This window comes from Dreissena polymorpha, chromosome 1, assembly GCF_020536995.1.
Source record: "Dreissena polymorpha isolate Duluth1 chromosome 1, UMN_Dpol_1.0, whole genome shotgun sequence".
Classification (NCBI taxonomy): domain Eukaryota; kingdom Metazoa; phylum Mollusca; class Bivalvia; order Myida; family Dreissenidae; genus Dreissena; species Dreissena polymorpha.
Genome location: NC_068355.1, coordinates 156,473,247 through 156,488,304, shown reverse-complemented (window position 1 = coordinate 156,488,304; position 15,058 = coordinate 156,473,247). Strand labels below are relative to the sequence as shown.

Sequence of the window (15,058 nt, the reverse complement as noted above, 5' to 3'; positions counted from 1 at the left end):
GATCTGCACAAAAGACATGCATGTGTACTTCGTATTGATATTCAAACACAATTATTACGTCGTTGTTTATAGATTTAACGCCTAACTGTATATATATTGAATTAATAACGCGTAACTTAGTTTCTTAACAAGATGGAAGCTAGCCTAAGCGCTTTTCATGACGTTACGTCACAATGTTTATCTACGCGCGTTGTGTTTCGCAGAAAAAATATTTAAACACGAAATACTCGAAAACTAGATTTTTCCCAGGTATAACGCCTACGCCAACAGGTAGATCGCATTCTTCTCCATATACATGTCAAATTTTAGCAAACGTGTTCGGCCAGTTTTCAAGGCGCTCAAATCGCAGTGATTTGCCTCAGCTTAACGAAACTTAGCCCCCTTTATCATTCGTTCGAATGAACGTCATCAATGATGACGTCCAATACATCACTCATTCCATATTTAATGGACCATACATGAGGATACCTAGTTTGAAGTTTGACCAATATTACAGGATAAATATTGCAATAGTTTTCAATTAAGTGTCCGTTTACTTACCAAACTTACTCCACAATGATTCTTAAATATTCACATGTTTGCCAAAGAGTCTGAACTGATTATTTAAACGTTTGAACATACTCCAAACCCATAACATGTAGTTATGTTGACATATACATTGGAGCCCTATCTGGACTTTAAATGTTGGCTTAGAGATATTGAACTCATACGCATTTAAATACTAGTTTGCACAAACCAAAGCTGTCAAAATGATTACTTTTGAGTACAATGTAAACCCTATAGTTATCGATGCATAATTTACTAAAAAAAGCAGTTATTTTATCATCGTTAAAGAATATTTTGTCTGCTAGGTCGCTGATGATAAGTATTACGTTTGACTTTCAAAGTGTAGGTATTAATGATTTATTTCGTTTCAGCAGGATTCGCACAATCCTTATAAAGTGCTCACAAGTCACTGTTAACCTTAAAAAGTGCTAACAAACAATCTGCTTTAAAGTGATTAAGTTTAACGCTAGCTTTGACACGTGTTTGAAAATTAATTAATTTTGTAGGAAAAATGCATTACAATGAAATTATCACAAGTATGAGTGTTGAAAACGGATATATTTTTTCAAGCGTTCAGCTTATTTCTCGACATATCGATTCGATTATACTAATCCCAAATCCCATCTGAGGTTATACGAAATGTTCGTGCACAGTCTATCTGGGATGGGTTTTAACGGGATTTATGAACTCGCTACAACAACAACTTTTTTCTACGAGGTCATACAATTAAACTGGCCCAAAACGTCTTCAAGTAAATGTGTTTTTCGATTCGATTATACTAATCCCAAATCCCATCTGAGGTTATACGCAATGTTCGTGCACGGTCTATCTGAGATGGGTTTTAACGGGATTTATGAACTCGCTACAACAACAACTTTTTTCTTCGATGTCATAGAATTAAACTGGCCCAAAACGTCTGCTAGTAAATGTGTTTTTTTTTAAAGACTGGGATCGATCCATACCAATGAGTTGTAAATACATGTACTTTTAAGACTCGGGAAAGATGCAAGCAATTTCAAATACGTATTGAAATTCATATGGGCGAATCTGCTATCAAAAGCCATTAAAAGAGAAAAAGGTACACAATCTATTCAGGTAATTTAAAATTTGAACAAATTCACATACTAAAATATAACTGAGTTTAAGGTTATATAAATACATTATATAAACAAAGTGAAAACTTTTTTTTTAAGTTTTCAGTGGTGATGATTTTAATTTCAAAAATATGTTGAAATATGGAAATGAATGAGCATTGGTCTTTTACACGGTGCCTAACCAATACGGATCATATCGGAAACATTTGAACGTTTCCGGATATACCCGAAACGGCACCGGATCATATCAGACATATATTGACTGTTTTGAGGTGAGTTCTTTTATTTCAATATTCTCTTTCTTACGTTAAAATTTTTCACCAAACCAATATTTCACGGAACAACTAAGACATTCATTCAGTAAATTGTATACTCATGCTCAGTTACAAAAACGTCATTATGCAGAGGGAACCTATATTGTCCAACAGTTTATGCACAAAACCTGTTGAAACGGAAGTTACATGCAGATATTGGTCCATATTAACAATGTAATTCAAATTTTGGAGCTAGTTTTCTGAAGAAAACGGCAGCACAATTATTTTAAATCTTTTCAATGATGAGTAATGGTCTAGTTTGTAGAAAAAACATCTATTTTATTTGTCGATTGCTAGCATCTGATAATGCATGACTAATGAATTTAAGTACATGTATAGCACGTTTAAAGAATGTTTTGGATTCTGCTGATATGGTAATCATTTTAAGAATTTCTTGATTTTATATTGTTAAATGAAATGGGTCAGTCTGTTACTTCTCGTCCCGCAGCCCTGACCATTGTCTTAATGCATGAAAGATGTCTTGACCCTACACTGAAAAAGGTTATTAAAACTAGGCTTTTAAGGTTACACATGGTATTGGTTCTTAACAATTTTGATGTAGAACGCGTGCTATTGTTGAACGACTGATTCAGCAATAATATTTATAAGATATAAGAACCCGTTGATTGTTTAAATACATAATTTATATACACAAACCGATAACAATTTGAAAATGAAAGATTTAAGACCAGTTCAGCAGTGTTAATTGTAAAATATGGTTCCTGTATAATAAGTCTTTTTTAACCACTTTTGTTTACTTTTCTGGAATTATTTTTATAATTGATTATTATATTTAATATAAGGGGAAATAAGTTGTGTGTAACCTACGGTTTTGATTTAAGAAATACTCCCCCAATCGTGATAATTCCCTTGTTTACAATTGCGCTCATCAAATGCACACATAGTTAGGTATTGGTCGTTTTTGGATTAATTCATTACCAACATTTTTAGCTAGTATCTCTATAATTTGTACACGATGTATGTTTAACATACAAAAGTTTTCATTTCATAATTCACTCATTACTGTATTATTTTTGTTTCAGACTTCAGTACCTTAGCATCTTACTTTGAAGTTCGAGATAGAATATGGTAAGTATAGTCTTAGTTGATAAGTAAATTAAATGGACTTATGGCTACTGTTCGATATTTCTTTGATTGGATATAGCAGTGGACTGAGTAATTGTACAATTTCTGAGTATCATTAACTTTAAACTTTATTGGAACTATTTATCCTGCTTTGAATAACTGCTATGCCCATGGAATGTGTAAAGTAACCACGGAGGAAAAGTGTGCCAGTTGATAGGCTCAAACCCTTAACGTCGGAACAATAGCACATGTCAATTGCTATAAGTATGATAATTTATTTGAGAATGTCACGACCGACCGATGTTTTTTCGGGTTTGAAACTGCAGAGACTGATGAGAAGCAGGAGAGTTGTGTGTTTTTATCTGTAACTGTCCCCCCTAGTAATGAAGACGGATGCAATGTTGAGTCTGGAGTGGATGATTTATTGTTTGAGTTGGACTGCAACAATCATAAAGATGAAAAAGCCACCGAGCTACCATTCGATAGCTATTTACATGTAGAATGTTCAGTTGCAATTGTTGTCGACAATAATAATTATAGGAGTGCAAAATATGTGACAACAAATGTAGGACAAAAACTTGCTACAAACGATATTTAGTAAGCCACATATTTGGAAGCTATTTGTTTTAGCTTGTTAAAACAGTGTTTGCATTAAAATTTAAGGTTTATTGAAGATACCAAAAACATTATTATAATTTGTGTTGTGTATTGTTATTGTCTATAGATTTTGTTGAAGTCTGTCAAGGCCAATGCTACTGAAATTATAGAGATTTACAGGTAGTTCAATAATGTTTGGAAATATGTAATTGATTATGTGCATGTGGGTAGACCGAATCATTTATCACTCTTATAAAATAGTGAAGCTGTGCCGACAGTGGTATAGAGTGTACTACTTATTGGAATCCTGTGTTTGTCTAGTTCCATTATCAATTTATTAATACTGTTAGTAGACAGTGTTCATATCAATTAAAAATATATCAAAATAAATAGATGATATCACTTATCTTATCATTTTTACAATGTACATAATTGTTACCATTTCAGACATTCTTTTTTGTTAAATGACATATTTTTAAAATTGATGTTAAGAACTCTAAAATATTTTAATAAAAGCGTATTCATTCTTCTATATATTTAATTAATTTTAGAAAATATTAAAACACAGATTTGATATAAAAAGAGTTTCACTACATGGCAAAAGTCTATGATTTGAGGTAAAGTTTAACATAATGGAATATGATTTGTACAAAATATGTTGAAATGGTGTAGTTTTACGTTTTAAGCGTGTCTGTCTATTCATTTAAAAGACACATTCTTTAAGTGTTTGGAAAGTAATGAACGTTTGGTATAAACCATGCAAGCATGAATGAACCAAAACATTGTATTGAATAAAATTGTTTATATTGGTGTCAAACATAGTTCGTTCTATTCCGTGTTGAACAGTTTGGTCTCCTAATGTGGTAGTTGCAGGTTCGAACACTGACTCAACCTAATTACGTAAGCTTCAATGTCTCTTTTTAGGTTGACAGAATAAAATGTGCCCTATCCTATTTCCTGCAAGGTTATGCCTAGACGAGTAGTTGGCGGCAGAGTCTTCGATTCATCACATTTGTGGGGGCAGCGTATTGGCAAACAGCCCCTTGCGACAAAGAAATACACACCCAAACAAATTACATTAATGCAGCCATCTCCTAAAAATCAAAGTAAAATGTAAATAAATCTAGCGGTTAATTGGAATTTAAATAAACGACAGATGGTACTAGTGAAAATGACATTTCATGGGTGCTTTAATGTCTATTGCGCATTACAAGGAAGTTAAGATCATAAGCTTTTCTAACAAGAAATAATACGCGTAACAAATATCTGCGTTTAATGATTACGGTACGATTTTTGGCTTCCACAATCTAGAAACCTATATACTAATGTCGTTATGAAAATATTTCTGTTACAAGCACATGGCTGAAAAGTGCAGCCATACCGGTAGTTCGAAATTCGTCACCAACTTAACATAACATTATCATAAACTGTTACAAAGTTTCCCCGATAATGGGAATTTCAGTATTTTGCTATTTACTGAGAATTTTCCCCGATAATGGGAAATCCGTAATTTTCTATTTCCCCGATAGTGGGAACAATATAAACGCCAAATACCCGCTTTTGGTATGAGCATTTATTAACGATCCAAAATATATGTACAATCCTTGTGTCAATCCAGTACATCACTAAGTAACGACGTCACGTCTTTAACGTTACGTCACAAATCGACGTCACGTCATGGAACCAATCCGCCGGTACCAATTAAACGTTCAAATCTAAAGTCCATTTTCCCCTCCATCAAAATACAGTACATTTTGATAAATATTGTAAAACAACATTTTAAATAATAAATTGAATACGTAAATTAATTGTATGTTCTTTTCGATATTCTAATCATTAATTTTCCAGTTCTAACGGGCATAGCTTTGTCACCGATCTCGTCATGGTGCTGCTTCCAACCTGAATGTGTACGACTCTCACTCGACCGTCTTGTCCTGGATAAACCTCGAGTATCCGTCCTAGTGGCCAGTTTCCCCTCGTCGTTTCCGGATTAATGATAAGAACGACTTCGCCAATCTTGATGTCTCTCTCAGGATGAAACCGCTCTCGTGTTGAATTGGTTAGAGAGTGGTTTTCAGCAGCTAATGGAAATGCGCTGAGATTTTCCCTTGCGCGTTGCTGTAAGACATACTGTGCTTGTAATGGTGATGAATTTACACCGAACACGACTCTATCAAAATCGTAGATATCGGGACAACGGTTATGATTCATTCCCCTCCATAGGAATCTGTGATATGGCTTGTTCGCGTGATCGATGCCTATTCTGAGATACATCTCGGCTATGTCGCAAACTACTGCAACGGAATGCTTCTTGAATCTTAGCAAAACGTCAACCAGATCGCGCTGTAGCTTTGGGCCTTGGTGCATTTTATCATTTAGTGATACGTCTTCAAATTTTGCTGCACGATTCTGGTTTTTGTTGTATCTTTATCTGGCCTCAGAACAGGAAAATGAGGTGGGAACCATTTTGAATTGGACACTTCAGAATCCGAAACTTTTGACACGTACCCCTTTTCTACGTATTGTTCGATGCATTCGCTGTATGCTTTAGCTTCCTGAGGACATCGTTTAAGTCTTTTTTGTTTGTTCTCTATTCTATTCAGTGCCATTTTGTAATTTTTTAGCATAACAGTTTCGTTGCTTTTCCATGGAATTGCGACGCGATACATCTGATTTTCGAATATGCACGACTGTTTTACTGCTTTAAGTGCTTGTTGCTCGCCAATGTTAACGACAGGTGATTCAGTTGATTCCCTTTCAACTTCCCAGAATTTCTTAAGAGTCAGGTTTAGAGTCTCGATTTCCGTTACGTCTCTTACAAAGTATGTTCGCGCATAATGTTTTTGTAGGATCGGTGTTAAATTTGAACACGGATTACCGATGCATGTCCATCCAAGTTGAGTAAGACGCGCTATTGGCTCCCCTGCTCTACCTCTTCTTTCTTCCAGTGCATAATGTAATTCTGCACAATCAACTCCAATTAAGATGTCAACAATAGGTCTGGTCGTAGCTTTTGGAAATGTTACGTCACGAAGATGTGGCCATTTTCTTTGGTACTTGTTCCAGTCAACAACTTCCATGTCTCCTGTTACTTTGTTAGCTGTATATGCTGCTACATTTATCTGTACGCTTCCGTTGACACTTCTTATTTCGAATTTAACTGGTCTAGTTTCAAAAGTCTCGACTTGACCATTCAGAACATTGACCTTGACCGTTTCCGTTCTACCTTTACAGCCGAGTTCTGCCGCTACGTCACTATTGATGTACGTTTTTGTACTTGCGTCATCTAGCAATGCGTTTACAGTTATCGACCGATTTCCATTTGCGAGAATAACCGGAACTGTTCGGAGCCCTACTAAATCAGATCTGGTATGACTTTTTGCAGACAAATATGTTGCCCCATTCTCTTCCGTAGGAGATTGAACTGGCCTGTCAGCAGCGTTTGATTTCATGCTCTTTTGCGCATCTCTGTGTAACAGTCTGTGATGCAGCTCTTCACATCCAATGTGTCCGCATTGTCTACTTCGACGGCATGACTTTCCGACATGGTTAAACCCAAGGCAACGATAGCAAAGATAAAGTTGTTTTGCTTTGTCCCACCGTTGTGAAACGTTCATTTCTTTAAAATTGTCACAGTTCCATACTCCATGCTGTTTGTCACATACTCTGCATTTAGATATTTTCCCGCTTTCTTCGGAACCACCAAAAAACGATCTGTGATTGTTAGAGTTCGTTTTTTTCGAAGTAAGCTCTGACATCAAATATCCTGACATTCCTTGCACGGTCTCTGACGCGATAGTTTGGAATTCTGCCTCTTGAATAACCCATGTCCGTAGCGACAATACTGACTCATTGTGTTGACCCTCAAAGACCCAACGATGATATCGTGCCAAGAGCGACTCTGGTAATTTTCTTTGTAATTTTGCATATAATGAACCAATTCCAAGTTCGTGGTGTTGATCCGCTTCCTGCAAATTAATAATTGCTACGTCTAATATATAGGCAAATTGTTCTAGGTCTTTTGCGTTGCCAAGTCGGACGTTTTCGAAGTGTTCAAGTTCTTCTAGGTAAATTGCTATCTGTCGACGCCTGCCCCCATATTTCCTTTCAAGTCGATCTTTTGCCGCTTGATATGCAAACGCCGAGTGCCCAAGATTTTCAATTACTTTTAACGCTTCGCCAGATAAGTACTGTCTAAGCTGAAGAAGTTTGTACTCTGCTGTGTCTGGCGCTCTGTCAATACAAGCAAGGAATGCTGCTTTCCATGATTGGTAAACTCGCTTATCACCATTGAACACTGGAATTTCCACACGTTTGAGTTGCCTCCAAGGGTCTTGTCCTAATGTAGGATCGATGCCTGAACTCATAGCGTTGCCTTTTTCAAATTCGTCTTTGATGTTAGAGGCATGAGGTGCTTCACGCCCACAAACGTTTTGCGCATCGAACCCGGTCCAATTACGCCACATACTTGGAATTTTGACACTTTGTCGCACAGTATTATGTGAAACCGGCCGGTCTTTAGAAATATAAAGTTTACTCACTGTGTCATGCGACAACGCTGTGCTTACTTGACTTGCTGTTTCACTTCGTAGATCGTTTAAATAGGCACAGGCATCTTCCGTTTTTTTTTTCATATTCAAGTTCAATCTTTTCCATTTCCGCAATTACTATTTTACTTTTTTCAAGTTCATCTCCTTCCATGTACATATTGGATAAACTATCAAGCCCTTTAATAGCTTCGTCCATCGCAAAATCCAACTGCTTGCAAGCGTCGTTCACTGTCGCGCTACATGCATTTCCCTCCAAATCTGACACTACATTTTTCCTTGCTCTGGTAAAATTAGTTTTTAGTCTTATTTTCTCCCTCTTTAACAAAATCTCTGTCTTTAAATATTCAACTGGATCCATCGCTCACTCAATTTAGAAACCACGCTCTGCTACCAAATGTTACGAAGTTTCCCCGATAATGGGAATTTCAGTATTTTGCTATTTACTGAGAATTATCCCCGATAATGGGAAATCCGTAATTTACTATTTCCCCGATAGTGGGAACAATATAAACGCCAAATACCCGCTTTTGGTATGAGCATTTATTAACGATCCAAAATATATGTACAATCCTTGCGTCAATCCAGTACATCACTAAGTAACGACGTCACGTCTTTAACGTTACGTCACAAATCGACGTCACGTCATGGAACCAATCCGCCGGTACCAATTAAACGTTCAAATCTAAAGTCCATAAACAGTGGTATCTGTATGGGTCACCTATTTATTTAAGTCAAGCACAATTAAGACCACGTGGATATCACGGTGAGCCAATTAAGTAGACTAGGAAAGACTGGTTACAAGATGATATTGCAAAATAATAGGTTAAATAAGACTGAAGACTAAATTGAGAAATTGATTTCATAACGTAAAAAAACCCATTCCCGCCAGACCCACTGTAAGTCGGAACAAAGATGTCAATGCTTTGAAATATAATTGGAAGGACAATCTACTTATAAACAACTGCAAAAAAGACGAGCGGTTTTAGAAGAAATTGAAATTGATATCGAACAATCTGGGGATGGCTGCAGACTAACTGTTTCAGAAAACTGAAATCACAATACACAAGCCGTTTTTGGTAGAGACAATCGCATTCGGGGAGCGCACTGAACATGAAGCTAAATTTGCAAAGAAAATTGATAAGACTGCAATAAAACTGTTAGTCATCTTTCTACCTTAGTGATAATGTTTAAGTAGTTTAAATGTCATTAGACTTGTTATGTTAAAACAGCTCTTTCCTTATTAATTCATTTGTCTTGTTCAATAATTTATAGTAAACAATTGGGTATATAACAGGGTCAAAATGGGTTCCGGTGATGTGGTAGGCTGTGTGTTAAACAAATGTATTTCAAACCTTTGGTGTAAGCAACATCGATGTCCAGCAACGGGCAATATTGTGTGATCAAACTGTTGGCGTGTATACATAAATATTACCCAATCATGTATCAAAAGCTTTAAAATATATAAGAAAATGTCTATCTACCATTAAAAGCGGTAAGCAGGTTCAATGAAGCTATGCCGATATACAAGATAATTTGTCATCCAACACCTGCACAGTGCATTACGCAGGATCATGTCGTCGGAGGCATTACTATGTGGACATAAGACAGACTGACGGCGTTCAGCACACTGTGAAGTACTGCCATGGCGATGTACATTTCTTAAGGAGATCGATCCACTAAAAAATATAAAAGTAAAATTACAATTCAGAAATGTGGTCTTAATTTATTAATATCGCTTTAATTGATTCTGTAAATCACAAATATGTATTTCCCCAATGCACTTGTTTGAGGTAACGGATTTCATTGAGATAGAATCGTGTTGTAAGTAAAATGTGTATCATCATCTGCATCAAAGCAAATTTGATTACATAGAAATACCTTTTATTAAGCAATAGTTGAACGTTACACAATTAACAATACAACAAAACATGCCGTTTAAGATGTGTTGTTTTTTCAGACAAGTCGTCTGTTATAGGCAATCTTTGCGATGTCGCTTTCCATTAAAAACTCTTTTTTGAAAGAAAATACATATATCCGATTGGGTACTAAATGACTTAAAGTCTCTATAACGCTCAAAATCAACGAAGATTTCGTTAAGTATTTTGAAAAATAAGATAACACCTTAGCAGTCAGTGTTCCTTATAGCAATAGCCACAAGTTCAACGCTAGATTGTGTAAAATTACTTAGATTTTTGTAGATACAAAATGCTCGTTGTTATTTTTTATGGACGCAATAAATTCTATGCTCATTACCTGCGAATATATCTATGCATACGGCACACGAACACTATAATGGTACAATGTTAAAACCATAATAAAAACGAGCATTTTGTATCCACACCACATCCGGCGTTGAAATTTCGGCGATTGCCATAAGGAACATTGATTTTTAATTGTTTAGCTTTATTTAACGAAACATTGTACGAAATTTTCATTGATTTTGAGTAGGAATGTTACTTAAAGAGTTGATGGAATTTATTCGTCAATCTCATTTTAATCATGTAAAGGGTTAAATAGGCATTTACGACTTTATTATTCATGAATTAAATGATACACTTTTTATGTGCTGATCATAATGCAGGTTTGATCATTCTTACCCTGATTCATTGAATTTTCTCAATTAAACACACACAACATAGTTTTTTTATTACAAGAGGTGTATAAGCAATACATTATAAGTAATTGCTTAGGTATTTTAAAAAAAAACATTATTTTGTAAAAATCGATGAACTCATCAATGTCCGGTATCCGAACAAGACGAACACTCGGCTGCTACCTATCATCTACGTGTGTTTTTGTGTCCATTATTATTGAAATACAGTAATCATCATTAGAAAACTGTGATTTAATTGATTGAAATTTGAAACATTCCACGTACACCTTTTAACACGGATTCTTAAAGGGGCCTTTTTACAGATGGTGTCATGTATTAAAGTTTGTCATTAAATGCTTTAAATTGATCAATTTAAACAATTGACCTTAAAATCTCTAGTAAAAAGCCAAGAATACACTTTAAAAAATAAAAAAGTAACCCTCAACTGTGCTCGAAGCGCTGACCCATGGAGTTCTGAATTAAAAAGCCCTCCGCTTAGACCGCTCGGCCATCCATGCTCATGCTATGAGGTGATGTATTTTGCACTTTATATAAGCAATCGTCGTAGTTTCACAAAATATAACGACATTAACATAACTTACTTAATTATTCAATCGTTTCGCGTTGCAATGCTTTATAATTTTCAGGTTTTCAAATTGTCAAAATATGCATATAATGGATATGTTTAAGCATGGTAAATGTTCAGTGTTACTATTTTCTCACACATCTCATAACTGAAAGGAAAATTTGCGAATCAGAAACAACTTTTTTTAATTTTGTCAATTACTGTAAACGTGAAAAGGCCCCTTTAAATCTAAATAATACGCGATAGCATACTCATTCCTGACATGTGGTAGTTAAATTTTATATTTACAGAACATATGTCATATAACATTGATTGATCAAGTATACACTTAAGCGCTACAATGAAAACACATATTTTGTCGGAGATTTCCGTTGGGGCTAATTAAAGTCATAAATAAATTCTATATTTTAAATGAATGCTTATACAAATACAACAATTACATACGCATTTAATGTGTAAAACTGTACTGAATAATTGTCAAAACAACATACTTAGTAAGTTAGTATACAACAAACATACCTTTATTTATGAGCCTAATTTTAATGATTTCCGGGTTAAATTAAATGACTGGTATTTAAGCGTAAAGGAAATGAAGTAAAATATTTATATTTGGAGCAATTTACCAATTTACCTATATAAACTAGTGTATTACTTTTTGAAACTCTCTGTGAAAATGGAAAGGTGCATTAGTTCAATAAACTCAGGTTTATTTACGGCAATGCAATGAATAGTATTTGCATTCGTAATGCATTGACACATAATTGGTTTCTTCAAGGAAATTTTATAGCAAATAACTATAATATTGCATTCTGATTGCAACAACCTTTATCGGTATATTAAGCATCATTAGACAACGAATGCTTGTGCATAGCACACACTTTTTTGCTTTACAAAGACATTTCTCATAAAAACTTTTAAAATGAGTCGCGAATGTCAACACACATATTGATTGATGGTTAGTGTAGAAGATTTTTTCTGCGAACACAACGCATGGTGTTTCTTATGGATACTTTGTTAAATGCTTTGAGTGCAAACTATGAAGTAACTCGGTTTATATCAACAAGTGTTCCGGGTTGTTCCGAAAAGGTGTTCTATTGTTTCAATATGTTTACTACACATAACGCCTAGATTTGTGTTGGATAGGTTGCACTTAAAAAGATGTTTATTTGTAGCTATGATTCTCTGGATGTATTTATATTGAAAGTTTCTCAGTGTGCTATCAGTAGTTGATTTACATGGCATCACAAATATTTTTTTCCAATTGAATTCTTTATCTCCAAGTACGTTTTGCCATTTAGTTTGAGCTTAAGAGATTTTGGTAGGGTTTGTAATTTGAAGTGTGTAAAAGATTTTGTTCGTTTTGTTTTGTTTTGCAATAATGTTTTCAACAAATGTTGTTTTAGTGCATGGCGTGTTATTTATATTGGTTACAGCTTTTATATGTATGGGTATACTTTTGATCAATGTGTAGTACATAAGGAAATTATTAGTAGGTACTCCGAATATGTAGCATAAGTTATCAAAAAAAATAGAAATAGTTTATTCTGTAGTCGTATAATTGATCTACATATTTTATGTTGCGTTCGTACCAATGTTTGTAGAAAAACGTTTTATTGTTTGTAGTTATGTCTTTATTGTTCCATAGAAGGATTTCACTGTTGATGTTGGTTTCTAAATTATGAGTAACTTTACACCATGCCGATAGAACATTCGATAGAAATATGTTTTTGGTTGAAATTTCATCTAATATATTATTGCCGATATAACATTCAAAAAGTAAGGAGTCACCATATGTTTTAAGTATTTTCTGGTAAAATAATTTCCATTTACTCGTATTGGTATTATCTAAATATCTTATCTTTTAACCCAACTGCATTTGATTGCATTCAGGAATGAATCTATATCCGTTAGTCTGATACCTCCATATTCTACGAGTTGAATTAATTGAGTTCGCTTAATTTTATCAGGTTTACCGTCCCATATGAAATTAAATTTTTCTGATTTTATATTTTCAATAATATTATTTGGTGGGTTTGGAAGAACTGTTAGTGTATAAATTAATTAAGGGAGTGCAAACGTTTTCAACACGGTGTTTTTCCGATTAGTGAAAGTTTGCGATGCTGCCTTGATTGTAAACAATTTTTGAATTTTTGTAATTTAGGCAATACGTTTTTTAGAATTGTTTTATTTTTATTGTTTGTCAAGTTTATTCTTAACGTTGTTGCTTCATCTGATGTCCAATTGAATTTCATTTTTTTTTAAGATGAATATTGCTTTGTTTAAATTTACCTACTTTTAGCACAGTGCATTTACTTTTGTTTAGTTTAAGACCCATTGCCATTCAAAAAAGGGCTAGCGATTCTATTAGATTATTGAATGAGTCGATATTGTTACTTTAAGTTGCATCGTCAGCAAATAGGGACTGTTTAATTTCTTCGTCAGGTTCAAGTGATATTTCCTGAATATGTTTATTTGATTGGATATAGTGTGATAGATACTCGATGCATATAATAAATAGCGAGGCTGAAAGTGGACATCCGTGTCTTACCCCTCGTTTGATGTTAAAACTGTTTTAGAAAAAGCAATTGTTGATTATTATTATACTATTAATGTCAGTATAGACTAGTTTTACCCATTTAATTAGACTTTCACCGAAATTCATATTTTCTAAGCAAGAAAACATGAATGAGTGGTCTAGTGAATCGAAAGCTTTTTCGAAGTTTGCAAAGAAAATGAGGCCAGAACCGTTTGGTTGATTGAAATAATTTATGCATTCTTGTATCAGACGTCCTTTAATGAAACCTTATTGTGTTCTTGAAATGATTGGTGGTAATACTTTTTTAATGCTATTTGATATACTTTTGTTGGCTATTTTATAATAATTGTTCAGTAAACTAATCGGGCGCCAGTTTGATAAGGATTCTAATTTTCTTCCAGGGTTTGGAATGAGTAATATTATACCTTGTTTTTGTAGCGTAGTTAAGTTTTCGTTGTTAAATGAATAGATAAGTGAATTAATTAAATGTGTTTTAATATCATTCCAGAATATTTTAGAAAATTCGATTGTGATGCAATCAGATCCTGGAATTTTGTTATTTTACATTTCTTTAAGTGCTAGTCCACATTCATATTCATTAAGTAATCCGTTACACAATAATTTTTCCTCTTGATTTAAAGCATGATGTACATTTTTTAAAAGGGTGTTATTTTCAACACGTTTTCTTTTATAGAGGGTTTTGAAAAATAATCGTTGTTCCTCTAGTAATTGAGTTCTGTTTGTTATATCTTCGCCATTAACTACTAATTTGTGTACAGTTTTTTGTTCACTTCTACGTTTTTCGATGTTTGCGAAGTATTTGTATTTTTTTCATTGTGTTCAACATGCTGTTCACGCGCTCGTAGTATTATTCCATTGAGTTGTATATGATAGATTCCTTCTAATACTTGTTTGTTTGATGTTATTGCATTTTCAATGGCGGTGGTATCAGTTGAGTTTGTTACATGCAATTGTTTTTCAAGTGTTTCAATGGTTTTTATGGTTTTAGTTTCAAGTTTGTGTGTTTCTTTTTGTTTAAAGGATGTGTATCTAATTGTTGTGTTACGTATATTTCGTTTTATTACTTCCCATAAGGTGTTTGGATTTGCATCTTTATTATTTTGAACTGTGTTTAATATTTCCTGTTTTATTTGTG

At 34.2% G+C, this 15,058-nt stretch overlaps 1 protein-coding gene across 1 annotated transcript; it reads right to left on the bottom strand.

Annotated features, from left to right (window-relative positions):
• Positions 1–6,012: 6,012 nt before the first annotated feature.
• On the bottom strand, positions 6,013–8,103 carry LOC127860142 (uncharacterized). The gene has a single exon (XM_052398054.1). The coding sequence runs from the start codon at positions 8,101–8,103 to the stop codon at positions 6,013–6,015; it is 2,091 nt and encodes a 696-aa protein (XP_052254014.1).
• Between the last annotated feature and the right edge of the window lie 6,955 nt (positions 8,104–15,058).